The sequence below is a fragment of the Pristis pectinata genome, chromosome 6 (assembly GCF_009764475.1).
Source record: "Pristis pectinata isolate sPriPec2 chromosome 6, sPriPec2.1.pri, whole genome shotgun sequence".
Classification (NCBI taxonomy): Eukaryota; Metazoa; Chordata; class Chondrichthyes; order Rhinopristiformes; family Pristidae; genus Pristis; species Pristis pectinata.
The window spans coordinates 48,843,932-48,867,206 of NC_067410.1; the positions used below are offsets into that span (position 1 = coordinate 48,843,932).

General features: G+C 43.5%; 1 protein-coding gene across 5 annotated transcripts in view; it reads left to right on the forward strand.

Moving 5' to 3' along the window:
* Window positions 1–14,374, forward strand: part of LOC127571580 (DDB1- and CUL4-associated factor 1-like) — an 83,538-nt gene extending 69,164 nt beyond the window's left edge. For 3 of the 5 annotated variants that reach the window (XM_052018093.1, XM_052018090.1, XM_052018091.1), the window contains 5 exons: window positions 937–1,041; window positions 2,956–3,029; window positions 5,333–5,437; window positions 9,113–9,383; window positions 10,433–14,374. In XM_052018093.1, coding sequence (XP_051874053.1) covers window positions 937–1,041; window positions 2,956–3,029; window positions 5,333–5,437; window positions 9,113–9,383; window positions 10,433–10,491 — 614 coding nt within the window. In that variant the 3' untranslated portion in view covers window positions 10,492–14,374. The remainder of the gene's footprint in view (window positions 1–936; window positions 1,042–2,955; window positions 3,030–5,332; window positions 5,438–9,112; window positions 9,384–10,432) is intronic. The other 2 variants (XM_052018094.1, XM_052018092.1) reach the window with 1 other exon arrangement.
* Window positions 14,375–23,275: the final 8,901 nt, after the last annotated feature.

The following is a 23,275-nucleotide window of genomic DNA, read 5'->3' on the forward strand; positions in this document are numbered from 1 at the left end:
GGGTCAGTGAACCAGTGAACTGGGCTCACCAATATGGGTACATCTAAATTGGACTGGAACCAGTTTGGTTATGGATTCATTTGTCTTGTGGATGGATTGTGTCATGAATTCAGGTTTCAAAGCAATGTAGAGTTATGCATTGGCTCAGGGAAAGGTTCTTGGAGCCAAATGCCTGCTAGTGGTTTACCAGCAGTGTCCATTGAGTTTGACTTGTTTTACAAGTGTGTTTTATAAAACAATAAATTTCTCATCCAAAAGCTTTTTGGAGCACGAGTATGGTCGTACTTGGACTATTTAGGTTTGATTTCCCCATCTCTAATTAAGCCCCTAGTCCTTTGCACAACAACCAGAACAAAGCTTGGACTGAAGGATCATAGTTATTAGTTGATAATGGTGCTTTGTTTGTAAAGTAATCTTTTATTTCTAGAGGCTTAAGAGTATAAATGCAGGCAAGGTATTCTATAAAGTGCTCATTAGGTTTCTGCTGGAGTATTGCCCAGTTCTGAGGCCCTCACTTGAACACTGGCAAGGCCTTAGAACAAGTACCGATGACATTCACTAGAATGGTACTGGGTCTAAGGGAACTTCCACATGTAAATGGGAAATACTTGATAAACAAAACAAATTGTAGAGCTTTGGGGAACTAACAAGGGAGAATGATCAATTGGGCAGCTCATTTAAAGTGATAACATAAGCATGGGCTGTATAGCCTGCTGCAGTATGAACTTCCTGACCTAGGTGAAGCACCTTATTAATTGGATTAGCTCTGATAGGATAGATTGTGTTGATGTAGCATTATATCAGTAAATTCCATGCATGTATGCTATTTTGAGTTCTTGTGTACAAACTGCTACATGTATAACAGCCATTGAATTTGACATGTGGTGTGAAGCTTTATGAATGCAAGCTCTTTATCAGGTTTCATTTTGTGCCTAGCTATGCTGCAGGCTGATGATGAAGATGATTTGTTAGAAGTGCGTATGAAAAGTCCCTTTGGATCGTCCTTCAGGACCTTTGATGCTACTGATTACAAACCAATAGGTGAGAGCACTGACTTTCAATTTAAGATTGGTTGCTTCATTTTCTGTTGCTGATTACCAGCTTGCTGGATTAGTATTATGAGGTGCTTGCTGCTTTCTGGGGTGGTTTAGTATTGCCACCAGAGTTTTTGTGCTAGTCTTGAAGTTCAAGTTCACTCTTGGTACCTCACGTCCATTGCCATCAATGCTTCGTTGCAGATTGATGCTTGATTTCCCTTTTGCCTGCCTCAGAGATGCAGGTGAGCAGAGGCTGAGATGATATGTGCTCTGAGGTTATTGTTAATGCCTCATCACAATGCGGGTTAATTCCAAAGCTGACTAACTGCAGGCACTGTAGCACTTGCATTGAAAAAAGGTGGTAAAGTCAGGTTTGGGAAATGGCATTAGCACTTGGAGGAGATTCCATTGAGAGAAAAAAATAGATCACTTGTTTGGAAGGTGACATTGTCAAAACAGATGTGACTGAGAAATAGAAAGCAGGAGAATGGAAGTGGAAGGGAGTACATCAAAGTAACCATGGAAGTTAGTGGGTTTAGCGAGTTGATAGCCTTTCCCCAATGACAATGGTAAGGAAGAGTTGGAGGTGAACCATGCCATGGTGAGAAAAGATATTGGGACCAAACCAAACCACTTTTGGAACATCAGAACCAAAGTTTGAAATTTTTCATTTTGAGGTGAGAGCATAAGACAACAGGCATCAGAGTACCAAGGAAAATGGCATTGGGGAGGGTAGAACAAAAAAATTACCCCTTATGTAGCACAGGGGTAGACAAATAGTGTTCATAGGGGATCCCATAGCAGCAACTTGTATCTAAGTGAAAGGGGAGTTACTGAATACAAGACATTCAGCAGGTCAAGCAGAGGAAAATAGTGATAATTGGGGACTGAATGGGCTATAGGTAAAACAAAGGGCTGTTGGGGTGGGAGATGCAATTCTAGCCACTGACTCAATTGACTGTATTGATTTTGCATTGTGCTAACACACATCTACTAGAGGACCCACTGCTGCAGAATTCCTTCCTTTGTACAGTTTTCGATTCTAGCAAGCACACCAAAAATTGAGTTGGTTGGGATCATGAACAAGAAGCTTGAGTGGGGGAGGAAGCTCACTCTATTGTTGGATTTGGGCTTTGAAGCATCCAGTAAGTTTCTGTTGATGGATGAGTAGGGTTGGCGGTGGAAGGGTTGCATTTGTCTGTTGGCAGTTAAGTTGGGTGTGTCTTGCAAGGAGGCACAAGTGGTCCAGATCTGGTAGCAGATCAGTACTCTGGGTAAGGCTAGGGGACTTGGGAAGCTGATTGGTATTCAAGGAGGGAGTTCTCAGTTGAGGGTTGAGTAGTTGTCAGGGCTTGGGTATTGCAGTTTGGGGAAGGGTTGGAGGCACCCAAGGAGAGCCAGCCTTGAGATGTGCATTAGAGACCTACTCGAGGTAGGTTCCCAGAATCTAGGACTTGCTCACTCAGGTATTAAATGTTCAGGGTGATGACCAGGATGGTCTGTGGAATAGTGTTAGAGGCAAAGAAGACCCACAAAGAGAATTGAGTCTTGCATTGTCCACAATATTCTGTGCAAATGAGGGTTGAGTAGCTTATAAAAACATATTATTCAGTCTAATTTCTAGGCAATGGTAATGCTATGGTGGGGCCATGAGATATGTTGCTCTACTGGTAAAGTGCTGGCACTTTACTAAAGATGTTTTTCTTTGTCAAGTTTATTGCTTCTTGTTGGCACAACTGATCTTGAATTGAACTAAATTTGCTACATTAACTGGAGGGTAATTACTGTTTTTTTTGTCCTTCACACTTGTCAAGGTAAGGGTGGGATTTGGAACATTTCTCCATTTTAGGCACCTAATTGAGGATTATAAGTTGCAGCAAAGTAATATTTGAACATTTGTCTTTCAATCCTTTTAAAGCAACGCTTGACGTGAAGAGGAATATTTTCGATCTGTGTACAGACACGAAGGACTGCTATCTGGCTGTGATTGAGGTGGGGCAGGTTCCTGTGTACAATTTGTTAACTCTTAAACTATCGTGGCAGCAGGAGTAGATCATCCTTTTAAAATAGACTTTCCCTCCTGAATAAAGAGCACCAATTGTCCTATGTATCTCATCAAAGAGGGCCCATGTTGTGTGAGAACTAACAGACCAAGAAGGACAATAAGCCAAGCATGACAATACCTGCATTAAATAGCAGTTTATGAGCAGGATCCCTGAGTGATTTTCCATGTCTTCCTGTTCTATCTCTAGGTTACGACGACCCAAGTTCTGCCTAAATAGTTCATCACAAACAGAAGTAAGATGTGAAGTAGATTACTCGGAAACATGGGATTGACATTTTGGGTGAATATTAGGTTGAAGAATATATTGGGAGAAGATGGGGTAGATGGAAAGTTCGAAGTCTAGTTTCCCCACTTGTTTGTTGCCCAGAGTTAGTCTGGTGAACAATCTTGGCTTCCCACCCAGTAGGGAAGAAATTCTAAGCACCCTATGCAAAAGCAGCAAAGCAGATTAATTGCTGGTTATGGACCTCGTTATAATCAGTAAATTACCTATCTGCTTCCTGGGCCCAAGTTGGTTACATGTTTCAAGTGAGCAGGTTGGCATCATTTTACAGATTTTTTTTTTAAAAATTAACATCAAATTCAACATTTAAAATTCACCCCAAGTCTTCAAGTGGTCAGCTTGGGATGTTATAGAATTCCTGTAGTGTATCATCTTTCTGTAAGCATTACCTCCGTAGCTAATTGTCCTCTCCTTAAAAGTCAGATTGTGGAAACACACAACTCCATCTAGGTCAGGTGATCATCCCTCTGGATAAACATCAGACATAAGGAATGAGAGCAGAAGTAGGCCAATCAGCCCCTTACGTCTGCTGCACCTTCCAGTAAGATCATCTCTGACCTTTTTACCTCAGTGCAACTTTCCTGCACCAACCTCCCATCCTTTCATCTGAGATCAATAAATTTTTTAGATATTAGTCAACAACTGAGCTTCCTCAGGCCTCATGGTTTCAACAATTCCAAAGAACCACTGTTGTCTCTGAAGAAATTTCATCTCGTCTGTCCTCCCTTATTTTGACAGTTTAACCTTTTGGTTTTAGACATCCAATTAGGGGAACATTTCTGTATCTACCCAGTCAAGCTAGTTTAGAATTGTGTACATTTAAATGAGATCACTGCTAGAGGGTGTGAGCTGAGTATGCTTATTCTCGCCTCATACAAGATCCCAGGAATCAATCTGCTCAACTTCACTGCACTCTATTGTAAATATTTCTTCCTTATGGTCTTCCCATCTAATATTCCAGGTGTGATGGGCCCTACATAATGACAGTAAACCTTCTCTTGAACTCGAATCCTCTAAAGGCCAGCATATTATTTCCCTTCCCAATTACTTACAGAATCTACATTTTAACTTTCAGTGATTCATGTACAAGACACCTGGTCTCTCTCCAAATGCCAGCACCTCTTAAACTCTTGTTTACAAAACATACCACCTTTCTAATATTTTCTACCGAAGGATGACCTCCCATTTGTCCACATTGTATTCCACATGCCATATTCTTGCCCATTCACTTGGCCTGTCTATATCCTCTTGAGGCTTTTTGCATCCTCATCACACCCCACACTGCTGCCTGGCTTTATACCATAGCAAACTTGGATATCTTACACTTGTTCCCCTTATCCAAACCAGGGCTATAGAAATACAGTCATTTTGTATATTCAAAGCAGATGAATAGACTTCTGGATATCAAGGGATGTGGAGATAGTGCAGGAAAGTAGTGTTGAGGTAGAAGATCACCCATGATCTTGACGAATGGTGGAGAATGCTCAAAGGGCCAAGTGACCTACTTCTGCTCATATTATGTTCTTGGAACAGCTAACAAATGAAAGGGCAAAACAAGAAGCAGTTCTCATCCTCGTATACAACCTCCCTTTCTGTGATCTCCAGTACCTGCACTTCCTGAGCTGATCTGATCAGTCTGTTAGCATTTTCTGCTTTCCCTTCTCTAGCATTGGTCTTCAGCTATGAAATTAACTCCCTGAAACACTGCTTCTTTACCTCCCCTTAAAACCTGACAGTTGACTAGGCTCTTAATCACCATATTTTCATCTCTTATATTTTGTTAATAACACTCCTGTGAAGACTGTTTACTATGTTAAAAGAACTAGATAAATGCACATGTTTGTAGTTGAAGCTGTGGCCTATTAAACCCACACTGCTGACCTTACACAGTGTGTTGGGTAGTATGTAATGTTGCTCAGTCAATTAAGGCTTCACACTGCTTTGCAGAATCAAGGCAGCAGCATGGATGCCCTGTCAATGGACACTATCTGCAGGCTGTATGAGGTGGGCCGTCAACGGTTGGCTGAGGAAGAAGATGAAGAGGAAGATCAGGTTTGTACCATGTTAATTGATTTTCAAACATTTGTGTTATCCACCAGTTCTGAGACTCTGGACAAGATTGGGCTGGGTCACTGCTCTTAATTTCATTCATTATCCTTTGGCCCTGGCATGCAAAATATTTGTTTCATGTTGCTCTGTTGGTTCTTTGGGCTGTTGGAGTTGGCTCTGTGACCAGTTACCGGAGGGGGGTTGGGGGGGGGGTTGTTTTGGTGTGATGTTAAATGTTGTTTTCATGGCAGGAGAATGCTATAAATGGGACGTTTTTCACAGATTCGTCACTGTTGTCTACATCTTTCTTTTTAAAGAAACACACACACAGTGTGATTCCCACTCCTCCTTGCCTCTGCAAATGCCAGTCCAAAAGTACTCAGTCTATGCATGAGCAGACAGAGTTTATCAGAGTCTGATCTTGAAGTTCCTTGGGCCCTGGCACGTGTACAGAAAAGTAGGATAAAGGATGCATAGCAGAGGGAAGGACTGTTTATTTGTAAGTATTGCAGATAAAGTAAATGGGAGAGCAGTTGGAGAGTAAAATCAGCATGACTTCAACTTCACACATTTTAATACAGAATTAATGCATTGCCCCCTCCCTCTTCTCCACCCCGCCCCCTCCTGGTTCACCACAAAACTACAACTGATTTTTCAAAGTGCAACACTAATTTTCTTTTAGTCATTCCTGGGCATGGCTGGTGTGGTCCAGTATTTATTGCCCACCCCTAACTGTCTCTGAACTGATTGGCTCGCTGGGCCATGCAGAGGGGCAGTCAAGAGTCCACCATGTTGCTGAGCATCTTGGAGCCAAGTACAGACCAGGTAAGAGCAGCTAATTCCTTTACTGAAAGGAATTGAGCTTTTTCTTTGCATTCCAGATTTATTTAATTGCATGTATATAAATTCCCATAGTGGCATTCAAAATCATGCCTCTAGATCAATGGTCAAGGCCTCTGCATACTTGTTTAGTAACTTAACCTTGTCCAACAGTGTAAAAGAAATGTTAAGGATTATTTCAGTGCCAGACTGTGAGATGAAATCTAAAAATAGCCTGCCTGGGTAACAGAGCTATCTGCTGGAGCTTTCTGCGTTTGAGAGTTCAATGTAACCTGCCATTTTTGGGAAAGCTTATTGGGAATTATTATGAAGAAAATTTCATAACATTTGCCTGATCTGCATTGAGTCTTTTCTCTTCAGTGGCCTGTCAAATATTGAGAAGGCTGCAGAACACAACTGTATGATGGACAGATGCCGGGGATGATTGAGGTTTTGGATCTGTTAGCAAACTTCCCTGGCTAGGATCAGCCAGTCACTTGGGAGAAAAATGTCAACCACATCACTGCACCATTGTAGAGCAAGCTGTCCCCAGGTTTGATTACTGGTCTTTGCTGAGGTAGACGGGTTTGGCTGGAATATCAGCAGTGTCACTGGCTGGCCACACAACCTTTTGAGCCAGGATGGGGGAAGGAGCTGTAATCCCGACTCCACCTTCCAATCAATGCTGCTGGAAAGGATGTCTCTTCCATTTGGCCTGTTGCCATAGGCTCTCACTTGGCAGGTGAGGTAGCAAGGGTCTGTGATGCATGGGGTACCAGATTCCAGCAAATATCTCGGTCTTTGCAAAATAATCAAGGGAAACAAGTACAGCAAACAAGACTTTAAGAGAAAGGAGAGAGCCTCAAAATTAGATCTGAGTTGTTCAGGGTGACGTCTCCTTCACAGAATAGTGAAAATAGAGTTATAGAGTAATACAGCATGGAAACGGGTCCATCAGCCCAACTTATCCATGCCCCCCCCCCCCCCAAATATAACAGGGATAGGGTTCCCCTTGTACTCGCCTACCATCCCACAAGCCTCCATATCCAACATATTGTCTGCAACTTCCACCATCTCCAACAGGATCCCACCACCAAGCACCTCTTTCCCCCTACTGTCCCCTCTCCAGTTTCCGTAGGGATCGCTGTCTCTGTGACTCCCTTGTCCGTTCATCCCTCCCCTCCAATCCCCCTTCAGGCACTTATCCCTGCAACCACGCTAAGTGTTACATCTGCCCCTACACCACCTCCCTCACTACCATTCAGGTCCTAAACTGTCCTTCCAGGTGAGGCAGCACTTCACATGAATCCATCGGTGTCATTTATTGCATCCGGAGCTCCCGGTGCAGCAGCCTCTACATTGGTAAGACCCAACGCGGATTGGGAGATTTCTTCGTCAAGCGCCTTTGTTCCGTATACCGTAATAGCCAGGATCTCCCAGTGGCCAGCCATTTTAATTCCACTTCCCATTCCCACACTGACATGTCTCTCCACGGCCTCCTCCACTGCCAAGTTGAGGGTAAACACAGATTAGAGGAACAACACCTTGTATACTGTCATGGTAGTCTTCAACTGATGGCATTGACATTGATTTCTCTAACTTCTGGTCACCGCTCCCCCCTGTTCTTCTCCTCTTTCCCTCCACCCCTCTCCCCTGCCCTCACGACCTGCCCATCACCCACACCTTCCTCCCTCTGGTTCCCCACCTCCCCTTTATTCCGTGGTCTACTGTCCTCTCCTATCAGATTCCATCTAGTTAAGTCCTTTGCCTCTTCCACCTATCACCTCCCAGCTTCTTGCATCATTCCCACTCTTCCCCCCCCCCTCCCCTCTCCCCCCACCTATCTACCTTCCCCCCTCACCTGGATTCACCTATCACCCACCAGCTCGTGCCCCTCCCCCTCCCCCCCACCCTTTAATTCTGGCTTCTGCCCTCTTCCAGTCCTGTCGAAGGGTCTCAGCCTGAAACATCAACTGTTCATTCCCCTCCATAGACGCTGCCTGACATGCTGAGTTCCTCCAGCATTTTGTGTGTTTGTTATTTAGACAGATACACTGATTGAAATTACTTTTTAAATGTTGAGATTGTACTGGCCTCTGGCAGCTTGTTTCATATTTTCATCACTGTGTATAGAAAAAGTGTCCCCTCTGGTCCCTTTTAACTCTTTCCACAAATCTATGTTCTCTAGTGTTAGACTCCCCTAACCTGGAAAAAAGACTTGTGACCGTCCACCTTGCCTATGCTACTCATTTTATAGACCTTTATAAGGTCACCTATCAGCCTCCCATGCTCCAGGAGAAAAAGAAGTCCCAGCCTCTCCTTGTAACTCAAGCCTTCCAGTCCTGGTAACATCCTCGTGAATCATTTTTGCACCCTTTCCAGTTTAATGACGTCCTTCCTATAGCTGGGCGACCAGAACTGTGCACAATGCTCCCAAGAATGGTCTTACCAACAACTTGTACAGTTATAACAGGATATCCCAACACCTGTACTCAGTGCCCTAAACAATAAAGGCAAGCATCCCAAAAGCCGCCGCCACCACCCTGTCTACCTGGAACTATGCCTAGCTTTATGTTCTACAACACTCTCCAGGGCCCTACCACTTGGAATTCTTCCATCAAAAGAGTGAGGCCAGATCAGTGGGAGATTCCAAAACCTGAGAGTGATGGATTTTTTTTAAGGGGTATGAAGTGATGGTGGGAGGTGATAAATAGACGAGATACAGATCAGGTAATGGAAGGGTGGAACAGGTTCATTGGGCTAAATGGCCTCCTGTTTCTGAAATTTTGAGTTTTGCATATTTTGAAGGAAGGAGTGACCGGGTAATGAACAGAGTTAGTGATATCGTTACTGTCGCAGGAGGAAGAAGAGGAGGAGGAGGATGATGATGATGACGATGACGACGACTCCGAAGATGACCTGGATGACTTGGATACTGACCCACTGCTGGAAGGCGAGGATGAAAACAATGGGAGCGAGGCGAATGCAGCCGAGGACGGCGAGCAGGACTTCACTCCATCCGACGAGGAGGAGCTGGAGGCCCTGCTGGGTAACGGCGAAGAGGATGCCGAGGAGGAGGAGGACGATGATGATGAGTGGGAGGATGAAGATACGGACATTCTTGGAGATTGTAAGTCTATCTCACTTATAGTTTGCGTATTTGGATCTGACCCCCAACAGGCTTCCTAAGCATTAAGCTCTGCAACGCTGTCAGTAGACAAATGAAGCTCATAACTTTTGCTTGCTCGCCCCCCCCAGTCTTTCCATCCCTCCCCTCTCACAGGGGAGCAGAAGTGGGCCATTCGGCCCATCAAGTCTGCTCCAAAGAAAAGGGGAAAATAAAGAAAAAGAATGAGAAATGGGGGGTGGGGCAATGAACAAAAAAACTATTCTTACCCCAATTTCCGGCCTTATCCCCATATCCCTTGATACCTTGACTAATTAGATATCTATCTATCTCCTCCTCAAACGCCTCCACTGCTGTATGTGGCAAGGAATTCCATAAATTCACTACCCTCCTTGGTAATGGGTGGAAGAGAATGCAAGCTGATGTTAACGTTGCATTAACATTAATGGAGAACCTTAATCACATAACAAGGCATCCCAAAGCTATTTACAGCCACAGAAGCATTTCAAAGTGTGGTCACTGTTGCCATGTTGAGAAATGGGCCGGTTGGTTTTCTGTCCTGCCAGACCTCCTGGACAATAGAGCAGCACAATTGTAAAGCCCAGATAATGCTACTGATTGATGAAATCTCTGAAATAGGATTGCCTGCATCCATCCAGGAAGGCAGACAGCGTTTAATTTATCCAAATGGCAGCTAGTCAAACAATGTTCTGTTGATGCTGGTATTCAGAGTCAGCCAGGGTTGTGTGCTATCTGTCAAATTGAGCATCCAAGTTCTGACTCCTAGGTGAGGGTGAGATGGTCAACCCCTGGCAACATGGTGAACACCTCTGCACAAGTTTTCCTAAAGCCTTTTACCAGCTGGCCCTATGGAATTTGGTGCATTAGCATGATTAGGATTGAGTGACCTGGCTTCAGGAGATGAGGAGAAGGGAGTCCAGTGCAAATTAGCTAACACCTAGTGAAATTCTACATGTAACTAAGCTTTGTGTCCTTTGCCTTAAAGTGCTCCTCTGGCAGTAGTTACTAACTGTTCCCGTTTCTTAATCCAGCAGATAGCACGGATAACTCTGACCTGGAAGATGATGTCATCCTGTCCCTGAATGAATGAATGTTCCATGTGAATTGGTGGACCCAGCAAGAGTCAAGGTCCAGGTGTAAAGCACGTCCCTCACTAGGGAAAGCAGAGCAAAGCAAGCGTAATGAACGTTTTACTTCAGGTTCCGTGAGTTCAGCCCTGAAATATTCGCACATGCGGAGAGGGAAAAAACTAAAACAAAACTAATCATCAAAGTAGTGGTAATTTTCCCGTCAAGTTGTGTGAAACTGCAGAGACTATTCAGCTCCCGCAGGCTGTGAGCTGTGGAATAATCTTGCCTCGGAGGTAGAGAGGTTGTGCATAATATGGCCATCACAGCTTCAGGAGATGGAGGCACAGTGCATTTAAAACAGAGAACTGTTTTTTAAATGGATTTTCTAGGGGATATTTGTTTATATGTGTGTGTGGGCGCGCGTGTGTGTGAGTGTGTGTAAATATATATATAAAAAAGAGCCATATATTGAGGGTGGTCATAACAAAGAGATGGGCTGTAATTTTCCATTTGTAATGTCACAGAGTAAAGCTTTCAAACCGAGCTCAATGCCCTGCTCACTGCATCCTGCTAATGCTCGTGTTTTAACATTACTGCCTGTGTTTTAACATTAAGGGCCCTCTCAATCAGTGTTACAGAAAATAGTTTGTGCTTTCGTTGCCATGGTCTCTTGGGTGTAATAAGTGTTGGTAAATTAGTCGGGATCCTGAGAGAGACAAGATGAACAGATGTGCCAATAAATGATCAGTTTTAATTGAAATTCCATGTGACTAATGTGAATAGCAGTTTTGGCCCAGTGTTTCCCTCGCATCTGGCACACCTCACCCACATCCAACCTGCATTGACAATCAAGGTACACATTGAGGAGTGTCAGCAATCCTTTGTTCTTTTTGTTTTAACTTGTCTCCCACCATCTATCCAGCACCAACCCAAACACCTTTCAATAGAGCCAGGAGAGAAAGGAGAAAGCGAGCTACCAAGACACCTCATCACAACTGAATAAAGGCTGAAAGGGTTTCATGGACTGCACTGTATCCTTGCTGGACAGTAACTTTCTGCCTGGGATTTTGGAACGGCTACTCCTGAATTCTGAGCGCAGAGCACAATTCTTTTGACAGTTGTAAATGATGTGCTGGCTGGACATCTTAAATATGTTTTTAAAAAATGTGCACAAATAAACTGCACAAGTGCAATGTGTGATACTGTGGAGGCAAGGTGTTCCCAGGTACATACATACAAACATATATGCAAACAAGTATAGACGCATTTACGCATTCTGTTTGCTCCTTATTCATGGTTAACTCCACTGATAGTTTTGACTTGCAAAGTAAGGAGAAATACTGACCTGTGGAATGACCAATAAACATCACACGTAGCCAGTAATGCAAGCACTGCAGTGATGGGGATACTCTACACCTCTGGTCCTAGTTAGCACAGTGATGGCAACATCCTTTCTCTGCCACCAGCCTGCAGTGTTACAGATATCACGTGCCCCACTATCAATGCATTTAACTTAGCTGTTCTGCCGAAGATGATAGTTGCTTGAATTGTTCCTTTTTTCAGTCTTCTGCTTGCAAGAAACCCCATTAATGCTTCCAGTATGAACTTCCTTCCACCACTCCAGTGTCATCTGATATTTCCTGTTTTGCCATCACTTTTTCTCTAACCGTACCAGATAATTTGCCTCCGACAAGATCTGCATTTCAACCACTGGTCAATTCATGAAAGAGGAAACAGACTTCCTTCATCTGAGGTGAAGAATACCTTGTAGCACTCTAGTAGACGTAGTTAATCAGTGCTTGGGCAGTGTTCCTGGGGATTGTAAAATAGTTTATATCCCACCATTCAACAATCTGAGTGAACAGATCGCTCATTGGTTACAGGTGATAGGTTTGAATTGACTGATTGTGATAGATTATATTTCCATCAAAATGTTGATTACACATGGTTCCGTTTAAGATGTTGGTAATGTAATTCTTTCAGTGGTATCTCTGTTGTCTGCCCTGGATGCTCTTTTATACACATCTCACTTTCTACAGGTGTGCCCCCACTGGCTGCCTTCTGGAGAGACGGTCACAGTTATCGCAGCTGAGGCAGTAACCAAGCCCATGATATCTCAACATATCGATGGTAGATTTTAGATTCTCTTTCCGTGTCCCCCCCCCACCAAAACACACACACACCCACCCGCCACCCTCGCCCACCAATGCCTTTTGAGGTTACCCTTCAAGTTGTTCAATGGAAGTAGACCCAAAATGAGGTCTTACTGCCAGCTTATCCAAGCAGAGTCATTATGATCTACTGGTGTCACAGCAGTATTGCGTACAAGCGGTTTGGAGAAGAGTAGAATATTACTTCTTCAAACTTGTCATTCGATATTAGGCTTCGTGCATTAATGCACTTGAGCAAGTAAATGGATGAAATGTTTGGAATCTGTCCCTTCTGTATGATGAAAGAAATCATGTATCATTGGAGGGAGTGAGGTTTGGGTGGGCAACACTCAGCTTTCAACTTTTTTATCGAGATGTTGGACAGCTGGAGAGACTTTCGAATCCCATGGAAAATTTATTTTTTGAAGTTGCCTTTTTTCTGTGGTGCAGCAAGGTTTGGTGATCTTGCTCAGTGGCCATTGGATGGCTAATTTAAGAGATGTCATACCAATGCAGTTGGAGAGGTGTCTGCATACATTGTACCTAAGAGCCTTGGGCTGCACACAAAATTTAAATGTACTTAAATCCCATTCACTTTCACAGAATCTAAATGCCCAGTAACTTTTAACAAGCCTCCAGGGCAATATTCAAATGCAACAAGCCAGAGAGAAAAAAAAGGGCTCCTTGGACTGGTATGTCTGGTCTTCAAGGGCCAGGTTGTGCGGCTAGAGACGAGTGCAGAATTTTTGTATATCCAGCCCATACTGTCCCAGCCTGAGTGTTTATTGAGAAATTGCAGAGGGTGCAAGCTGTCCCTCCCTGATGGAAGGATCTTTGCTCTGTAATTAACCCATGCTGCTTTGCTGTATAAAGGGAGGTTACTCAGTATTTATTCTGTATTGAAAACTGAGTGGTGCTGATGCTGGCTCTTGAATTCCTGGTGGGTTCCTTTTCCCCCAGTGTTTTATCTCCCCAACATAAACTCTCCAGGGGAAGCAATTGCCCAAAAATAGTCTCAAGACCATAATAAATTAGATCACAAATGTAATCTTTGAATAGGAAGCTCGTATCCTGAGTTGAGCAAGATGGTAACCAGCCTTGCCATACCCAAACAGCAGGATTGGAGCAGGTTCAGAGAAGGGTGTTAAATCTCATTAATGCACCATCATTGTCTATGGGCTTGCATGAGTGAGGGAAATGGTACTATTCGAGTAGCCCTATGAGGTCACAGGTAGGTGGGATTAATTCTCCCTCCTTGCTGCAGCTCCTGGCTTTTAACCCAGTGATTGTAGAACAAGGTTCTACCACAAAGTGGTGCTGGAATACAAATAATATTGGTTGCTTGCAGCAGTAGCAAGGCAAGTGATGTCATTGTTTCAAAAGAAACAATCTCGTTATTTTCCCATTTTTTAAAAATCTAGTTGAGCGGTACAGGGTCACTGCTCGGCCCTGACGTGGACTGTTAATGGCAATGCACACATCACGGTGGATTTTCCCTGTGGGAGGAAAAGAAATGAAGTAAAACGTTGAAAGCTCATTAGCAGGAAAAACGAGCAAGAACCAGATCTTGTTTCCTGCGTTTACCTAACCAGAGGTGCGTCAACTTTTTGTGTGTATTTTCCTGTAATTTACGAGCGTGTGTTACAAAGCACAAAAAAAGAAACTGTAAAAAGATTAGGCTTTGTACAGAATTCAGCTGAAATATTTTTATTACCGAAAATGAAACAAATAAAGACTAAGGAATTATAAAGTCTATTTTTCTGTTTCTGTTGTTATTAGCCTTTGTATTTGCTTTATTAGCAAATTTGTGGTCACATGACATATCTTCTGATCTTGAGGTATCCCAAAGCTCTCTGCAGCCATTGAACTACTTTTGACAACTGATTTAAGTAGGAATCTTGACAGTCAGTACACAGGAAAATTCTGCAAACAACAGTAAGATGGATAACTAGTTAAACTGCTTTAGTGATAGAGGATGAAGAATTGGCCAGGATCCACAACTTCCTCCACTTTTTGAAATGGTGCCTTAATAATTGTCAGTCAATAGATAAGTGGGATCTGAGTTTACAGCTAACATTAATGAGAATGCAAAAGTCCCTCTGTACTGAAGTGTCAACCTGGAATGTCTCTGAAATTTTACTTAAACTTTTTTTAAAACTTCGAATCCAGTAAAAGTTTTCCTCTGTCTTGCCCTGCTGCCCTGATCATTGTGATTCCTTTTCACTTTCTAACTTCCAGGAGACTTGACACTCAGGTGTTTGTTTAGCTGTTTATCACCTGATGTGACTGGACAAAATAAAGCATCATCTCTCCAGCTTTTCCTCTGCCAAAACTCTTCTTGGCATTGCATGATCATCCTGGTAAGTGAAGTTAACCCTTGGCTTCCTTCTGCCAGAATAAACAGTTGTCTGAAACCCCTTCCTCTCTCTCCTCCACCCAACCAGTTTCATGAGCTCTTGCAGGTTTGTTATAGATGGGGAACATGTGAAGCTGCACTTGGAGTATTGGGTTCAGTTTGGAAATATGTTATTAAACTGGAAAGAGTGCAGAAAAGATTTGCAAGGATATTGCCAGGACTCAAGGGACAGTTGTAGTGAGAGGTTGGACAGGCCAGGACTTTTTTGCTTGGAATGTAGGAGACTGAGAGGTGATCTTATAGAGGTGTATAAAATCAACCCTTTTTCCCACGGTTGGGGAATGAAGAACTAGAGGGCATAGGTTTAAGGTGAGAGGGGAAAGATTTAAGAGGTGCTTGAGGGGCAATATTTTTCACCCAGAGGTTGGTGTGTATATGGAATGAGCTGCCAGAGGAAGTGGTTGAGGTAGGTACAATAACAACTTCTAAAAGACAATTGGCCAGGTACATGGATAGGAAAGGTTTAGCAGGATATGAGCCAAACGTAGACACATGGGACTAGCTTGGATGGGCATCTTGGTCAGTATGGACCATTTGGGCTGGAGAGCCTGTTTCCATGCTGTATGACTCTGAGCTTCCTCTTTTGCTGTTCCTTGCCCAGGTTCACTGTTTCCCTTGCCCTAGCCCTGAGCATGCACACTCCTTGTGCCTTCTGTCTGTCTTGCCTCTGCCTCTTACTCTCTTTTATTCCGACTAATCTGCTGACTACCTCTCTGCCCCCTACGTTATCTGACAATCTTTGCTCCTTTGATTGCTGAGACGGTCTTTCAGATCAGCCATCGCCCCTCCTCAGAAAGCCTGTGGTTGATCCTTTTTTTTTCCTCAGGCATTTTCTGTGTGACCTACCAACAACTTATCGTCTTTTCCTGCTGCAACATTGAAATCTTGTCAAAACTGGGACTCTTATCAAAGTCCCAAATTATATTTTCAGACTTGAGAGCAGCTCAGGTGTAAAGGTAAAACCTTGCCCAACAGGCAATCCAATCCCAACCCAAGGATTTTGGTATCTGACATCTTTGGTCCCAATAGGCTTGAGTCAAGTAGCCAGGCTGTGCTCTGGCTTAACACTTAAAGCCTTTGAGACCACATTTAGCTCCTCCAATACCTCTCCTCTGTTGTCCATGTGGTTTAACATAGAACTTGGAAGTAGGAGTGGCTATTCAGCCCCTGGTTCCTGCTGCACCATTGTAAGATCATGGCTGATCTTTCACCTCAGCACCACCTTTGTGCACCAACTCCATATCCCTTGATCCCCTCGTATTGTCTAAATCCCTGTGGATCTCTGTTCTTGTCTGATTTCATCCTTCCTTAGGTTGCAACCACAGAATCTTCTACAATGATTTCTCGCACCTCTACTATTGTCTGCTTGGTCCTCCAGTTTGGCTGCTTTAGGTTTCATGTATATTCTGCCTCCTGGTGACACCATTAGCTTCCACGTGTATTTTGACAACACCCAATTTTTTTCCCCTCTACCTTTTCCAAAGTCTCCACTGCTTCTGTTCTCAGTTTATTGTGCAAGTATTAAAAGTCTTGGTGACCTTGACACCCACAGGCAGTGCTTTGTGAAATAAATCCCCTTGGAGCATTGCTCTTCAAATAGAAATACTCCTTAAGGATCCAGTTCCACTCCTCTGTTCTGTCCTCCAGTCCCTACACGACATCCATGGCTGCTCTTTATAAGGCAACCAAGTGCAATGTGAACAACATCAGTGAGGAACCTGTACAAAAATGTCCAGAAGTCAAACAGCAGACAGATTAGAAAAGCTGACAACAAACCTGTAACTAGTGAATGATCCCTTTGATTAGCCCTGCTAATGGGTTTTGCTGCCTTGGGGGAGTCTCTGACTGGGCAAAGTTGACATCGTATAGTCACCTGGAAACAGGCCCTTCAGCCAACCAAGTCAACCATCAGGCACCCATTCACACTAATCCCACTTTATTCTCCCCACACTCCCATCAACTCTCTTAGATTCTATCCCTCACCTACACTAGGGGCAATTTATAGTGGACATTTAATCTATCAGTCACATTTCTTTGTGATGTGGGCAGAAGCCTGAGCACCCAGAGGAAACCCAGGCAGTCACGGGAAAATGTGCAGACTCCACACAAACAGCATCGGAGATCGAGATCAAACCAGTGTTACTCGAGCTGTGAGACAGCAGCTCTTCTAGGTGTGCCACTGCTACCTTGGTGGCAGTAACTTCAATATAGCCAGAGTAGCCCAATCTCTCAAAAGGAATAGGATGCATCTAAATATTTGGGTTACGACATTGAATACTAATATGCTTCTTGGACGCCCTTTAAGGAGCACAATCCTTGGTAGTTTGTGAGGGAACGTAAGGCGTTGGAAGCTTGGATACCTATTGACACAGTTGTCTACTAATGTGTGGGTTGATAACTCTTCATTACCTGCCTGTGTTAGTGTACTTGCAGCTTTTGTGTCTGAAACTTTGCTATTCCCAAACTGTTCCATTTTAAACCCCATCCACGTAAGTCTGTGTCTCGCTGTTGCCTCCTGCAGTCTCTAACCAGACATAGGGCCTGTGGAACAGGCTTTCACTACCAACAACCTCCTAATGCAATAGTTATGAAGCGTTCATTGAATATTGAAACAAGACTTGCTCTAAATATCAAGACTTTGGTTTATGACTCTAACTTGAATTGTCTCTGTGGAGATTGACAGGTTTAGAGATTTGATGAGGTAAATATAGTGAAATAATTTCCTCTGGTATGTGAATCCAGAGCAAGGAGAAACGTTATTAAAATTGACTAAACCATTTGGGTAGAGCAGGGAAATTGAGAGCTCTCCTCTCCAGAAGTCTGGGGGTGATTTGACATTATCCAGTCATAAATCAACAGATTTTTATTTGGTTAAGATAGGGAGAATAGTTGTGTAAATGAAATTAAAATACAGATCAGCTTATTGATTGTAAGAACAACTTGCGAGAACTGAAGGGGCTAGGCAGTTCCTATATTAATGCATTTTGTAATAGTTCTTTATAAACTTAAGTGCAATAATTCAAAGTATTTCAAAATTCTAAAATGATAGGAATTGGTACAGGTCACTGAGACCTGCAAGTACAGTGACACTTGCTCCATCACATTGTTGAGCCACCCATACTCCCTGTCCTTCCACCCTCCCCAGCCCTTTTCCAAGAAACCCAGTCTGCTTCTGCTGAAATCTTCCTGCAAACTGAAGTTCAAGTATTAGATGCCTTGAAGATGTAATATAATGTCCTTCATTAAATGTCAGTCGGACGAGCTATTCCTCAAAAGAAGTTCAACATGCCAGAACTAAGGATTTATAACTTCTTGTTTTTTCTGCATCAGAAACAGTCTGTCCACATAACATTTAGTTTATTTTCCCTTTGGGTGAGAAAGCTGAGTTTTGTCTTAGAATTGATTAATGGATGACTGAAATCATCCACTGGAGCCTTGAATCCCTGGCAGGATTAGCCCTGCATTGTTCCTTGGTCAAGGGCAGAGTGAATCTTCACCTTACTGAACAATATAACCACTAACTGGCTCCTTTGCATTAAGTTAACAATGCCATGGAAGCAGTTAACAATTCTATACAGCCATTGTTGTGTTTCTATGAGATATTTGTAAATTAATCAAAGTTGCTTTCTCTAGGAATTTCTTCCCATTGGTTCCCAGCTGAGGGTCACAATGCAGTGCTGCCCATTTGCAGAGTTACCATTTTATGTTTTGGCCTTGCTGTGGCACATTCTGGGAGAGATATGGTTTTAAACTGGGTGCTTAGTTCTTACAGTGAGTTTAGATTGATGTTCGCCTAATCCTACTTCTTGTTCTGGTCCAGTCAGATTGTGGTAAACTGCTGAAATATAAAAGCTACTAAGTACATGAGCATTTGCAGAGAAATTGGCCGAATTACTGCTCCTCCATTTTATACAACACTTGCACATACTGTCTCCATAGCAACAACCCAAGTTGCTGCTGCAGAGAATCAAGCATGCATTTTTTTAAAACCACAGTATGAAAATCAAGGACAATGAGGTGCCACAAGTCAGTCCTGAGTGACTTGAAAGTATCCTTGTCTTAACGTGGGATGAACCTCGTGAAGTGAGGTTTCCTTCTGTGTGTAGGAGGGTGGAATGGCTGATTCAGTAAAGCAGAACCATGTTGTCGGGGGATAGAGTGGTGCAGGGCAGTCACTGGCACATTACCTCGGTCCTTCCTATGGTGCAGCCTGTGTGTGCTAGGAGTGGGGGAGGGTCAGCACTCCACCATATTTAGAAGGCAACTGCTGAATGTGATCAGTTCCAGTGGCTGAAGTCCCAAAGGGCCCGGCTTTGTGTGTGAGGCATGTGACCCAGATTGTTCTTCAGGCTGCTTGACACAAAGGCGGCTGCCAACAGCAGCCCAGAACAGTCCATCAGTTGTGGAATGAGTGGGGGAGGGAAGAACAACAAGGCCGTGAGAGGCCCCAGCTGTCTACTCCAAGTCCCCACCCTGGACCTATAATAAGGTGAGACCATTAACTGTTTCAGACCTGAAGCATATTTGGACAAGGGAAGTGATTAATGAACAAGGGGAAAGCAGAATATGTTGGAATTGATTTATTATTGTCACATGTACTGAGATGCAGTGAAAAGCTTTTGTTTGCCTGCCATCCATACAGATCATTCCAAACATAAGTACATTGAAGTAGTAAAAAAGACTGCAGAATATAGAGTTACAGCTACAGAGAAAGTACAGTGCAGGTAGACAAATAAAGTGCAAGGGCCATGACAAAGTAGATTGAAAGATCAAGGGTACATCCTTTAGCTGATGAGAGTGGCAAACTCCCTGCAAGTATGGACAGAAGAAAATTACCTTCTGTTCTTCTATAGCACAGTTGATAAGTTCCTATGGAGGAACAGTTAGCCTGAGGTTAAAGCTTATTTTACTCCTGAGTGTATCCAGCATTTTCAGTAATTCCCATTTCTGCCAGTCACTGTATTTTGCCTATGTATAAAATTTAGTTGGGATGGACTAAAAGCAGCAGCCAGTTTGTGCACAGCACGATTCTACTTACAAGGGATTGGCTTCACTGTTGCAGAGCTGTTGTCTTGTCCTCCAGCACTACACATCCATTCCCAAGCTCAGGCCAGACTGTGTGAAGCCTCAGTATCCAATTCAGCCCCAGAGTTAAGCTTCAAATGTTGTCACCTCCCTATTACTGAAGACATCTGCTTCTGATTCCTGACGAACCACTGGCTGTAGCACAGACCTGGGTTCCATCCTGACCTCTGATACTGTCTGCGTGGAGTTTTCATGTTCTTCCTGTTAACTGTGCCCCACCCACCACTCAGTACATCATCTCTCCAGAGAGACACAAGAGACAATTCCTCTCTCAGATGCTGCTCAACCCACTGAATTCCTCCAGCAGATTGATTGTTGTCACCCTCATCTCCAGACCTGCCCTGCCTCCTTGTGCCCCCATAGGTTACAGTTCATCTAAAGCTCTGCGCTTCACCCCACCCATCGTCACCACCACCCCTTCAACCGCCTCTCCTTGACCAACTGGTCATTCCCCCAGCAGATCTACCCAGTGAGAAGGCCCAGTAGTCATCTCCAATACTCGCGAGTGGACACATTTCATCAGGAGCTATCCACCTCATTTACCCTGACAGGCAAGTTGGAGAGGGAAAGGGAGATTTGTCAAGGGCAGAACATAGTGTGAGGTTGACAGATGGATGTGTGTTTGTGGACAGTTACAAGGGAATGTAAGGTGGTGGGAATGTGTGTAAAATAAACATATTTCCAGTTCAGGATGGTGTGTGACTTGGAGGGGAATCTGCAGGCGGTGGTGTTCCCACGTGCCTGCTGCCCTTGTCCTCCTCGGTGGTAGAGGTTGTGGGTTTGTAATGTGCTGGGTGCATAGACTGGGTGAGTTACTGCAGTGCATTTTCTGGACGTCACACACTGCAGCCACTGTGCACCAGTGCTAGAGGGAGTGAATGATTAGGATGAGACACCTGTCAACTGGATGGTGTTGAACTTCCTGAGAGGGGTTGGAGCTGCACTTATCCAGGTAATTGAGGAATATTCCATCACATTCCTGACTTATGCTTTATAGATGTTGGAAAGGCCTTGGGTGAGTCGCTCATCTCAGGATACCCTGATTTAGTAACCATTCTATATATGTGGTTGGTCCCATTTACATTTTTGATCAATGGAACAATCAGTGGTGAGCCCCAGGATATTGATGGTGGGGGAATTCATCAATGGTAATGCCATTAACTTTCAAAGACAGATGATTAGACTTGTGCCTGAGACAGTGATATGAACTAGGAGCAGGATTAGACCTTTCAGCCCCTTATGCCTGCGCCATTATTCAATGAGATAATGGCTAATCTTTTATTTCAGCACCATTTTTGTAAACTTATCCATTATCTCTTGATACCCTTCCCATCTCAGTTTTGAACACACTGAGTAATTGAACCTCCACAGCCCTCTTGGATAGAGAATTCCAACCCCCCCCCCCCCCCCCCCTCCACAGATGCTGTTCATCCCATTGAGTTCCTCCAGCAGATTGTTTGTTGCTTCATCTTCATCCCCAAATGGTTGATTCGTTGAGATTATAACTCAGGGTCTGCCCAGCCCAGCCCAAGAAACGTCATCCCTGCTTCTACCCTGTCGAGCCCTATAAGAAGTTTAATGTGGCAATGCGATCTCTTCAGTCTTTTACAGAGTACAGGCCTTATCTGCATAATCTGTCTTCAACTAACAGACTTGCTATTCCACAAATCAATCAGGTAAATGTTCATTGTAATCTGTCATTCCAAGTATACTCTTCCTTGGAGAGATGGACACTGTTCCAGGTGTAACCACCAGAGCCTTATATAATTAGATATTGTACACACATACTCCTGTGATAAAGCCAACACACAATTACCTTCATAATTGCATGTTAACTTGATGATTTATGTACACCCAGGTCCCTCTGAACACCAACATCTTTCAGTTTCACTACTGAAAATATTCTCCACATTTGTTTTTCCTACCAATGAGAATGACCTCTCATGTTTCTGCCTTATATTCCATCTGCTGTATCCTTGCCCTTTCACTTAGCCTTTCACTGAAGCCTCCTCATGTCCTCTTTTAGAGCTTAATTTCCTATCTACCTTTTGTGTCATCAGCAAATTTAGCCACCACACCTTCAGTACCTTCATCTAATTCATTTACATAAACTGTAAAAAGTTGAGGACAGCACTGATCGCTGTGGCACACCACTCATTACATCTTTCCAACCAGAAAGTGACCTGTTTATCCCTACTTTCACAGTTCTCTGTTAATCGGCCAGTCTTCTACACACACCAGTATGTTGCCTCTTCCATCAAAGCTTTTATTTTCCCAATAATATTTGATGCATCACCTTATCAAAAGCCTTCTGGAAATCACAGCTAGGTTGCACTTATCTGGAGAAATATTAACTATTACTTTTTAACCCATGCTTGAATCAGGCCTTACAAGCAGGCATAGGCTGTTTCATTTGCTCAGGAGCTGTGAATGGAATTTAACATTGTTTCAGTCATCAGCGAACATCCCCACTTCCTTACAATGGAAGGAAGATCACAGATGAAGCAGCTGAAGATGGTTGGGCTGAGGACACTGCTGTGAGGAACTCCTCCAGTGATGTCCTGGGGCTGGACTGATTGACCTCTAACAACCACAACCATCTTCCTCTGTGTGAGTTCTGACTCCGGTTGGCAACTATTATTCCTCTTGATTCCACTGACTTTTATCAGGGCTTCTAATTGTCAAGATATTGTCAAATGTTGACAGTCAAGGACTCTAATTCACACCTCATCTCTTGAATTCAGCTCTTTTATTAATATTTGGTCAAAAGGGTGTGATTGAGTATAGAAATTGGGACATTATGTTGCAGTTGTACAAGACATTGGTGGGGCCGCCCTTGGAGTACTCTACAGTTTTGGTCACCCTGTTATAGTTAAGACATCATTAAGCTGGAAAGAGTGCAAAGAAGGTTTACAAAAATGTTGCTAGGTTCAAGGGCCTGAGTTATAAGCTGAAGTTGAGCAGACTAGGAGAGAGAGGGAATCAAAAACTAGAGGGCATAGGTTTAAGGTGAGAGGGGAAAGATTTAATAGGAACCTGAAGGGCAACTTTTTATACACAGAGGGTGGTGTGTATATGCAATGAGCTGCCCAAGGAAGTGGTTGAGGCAGGTACAATAACAACATTTAAAAGACACTTGGACAGGAACATGGA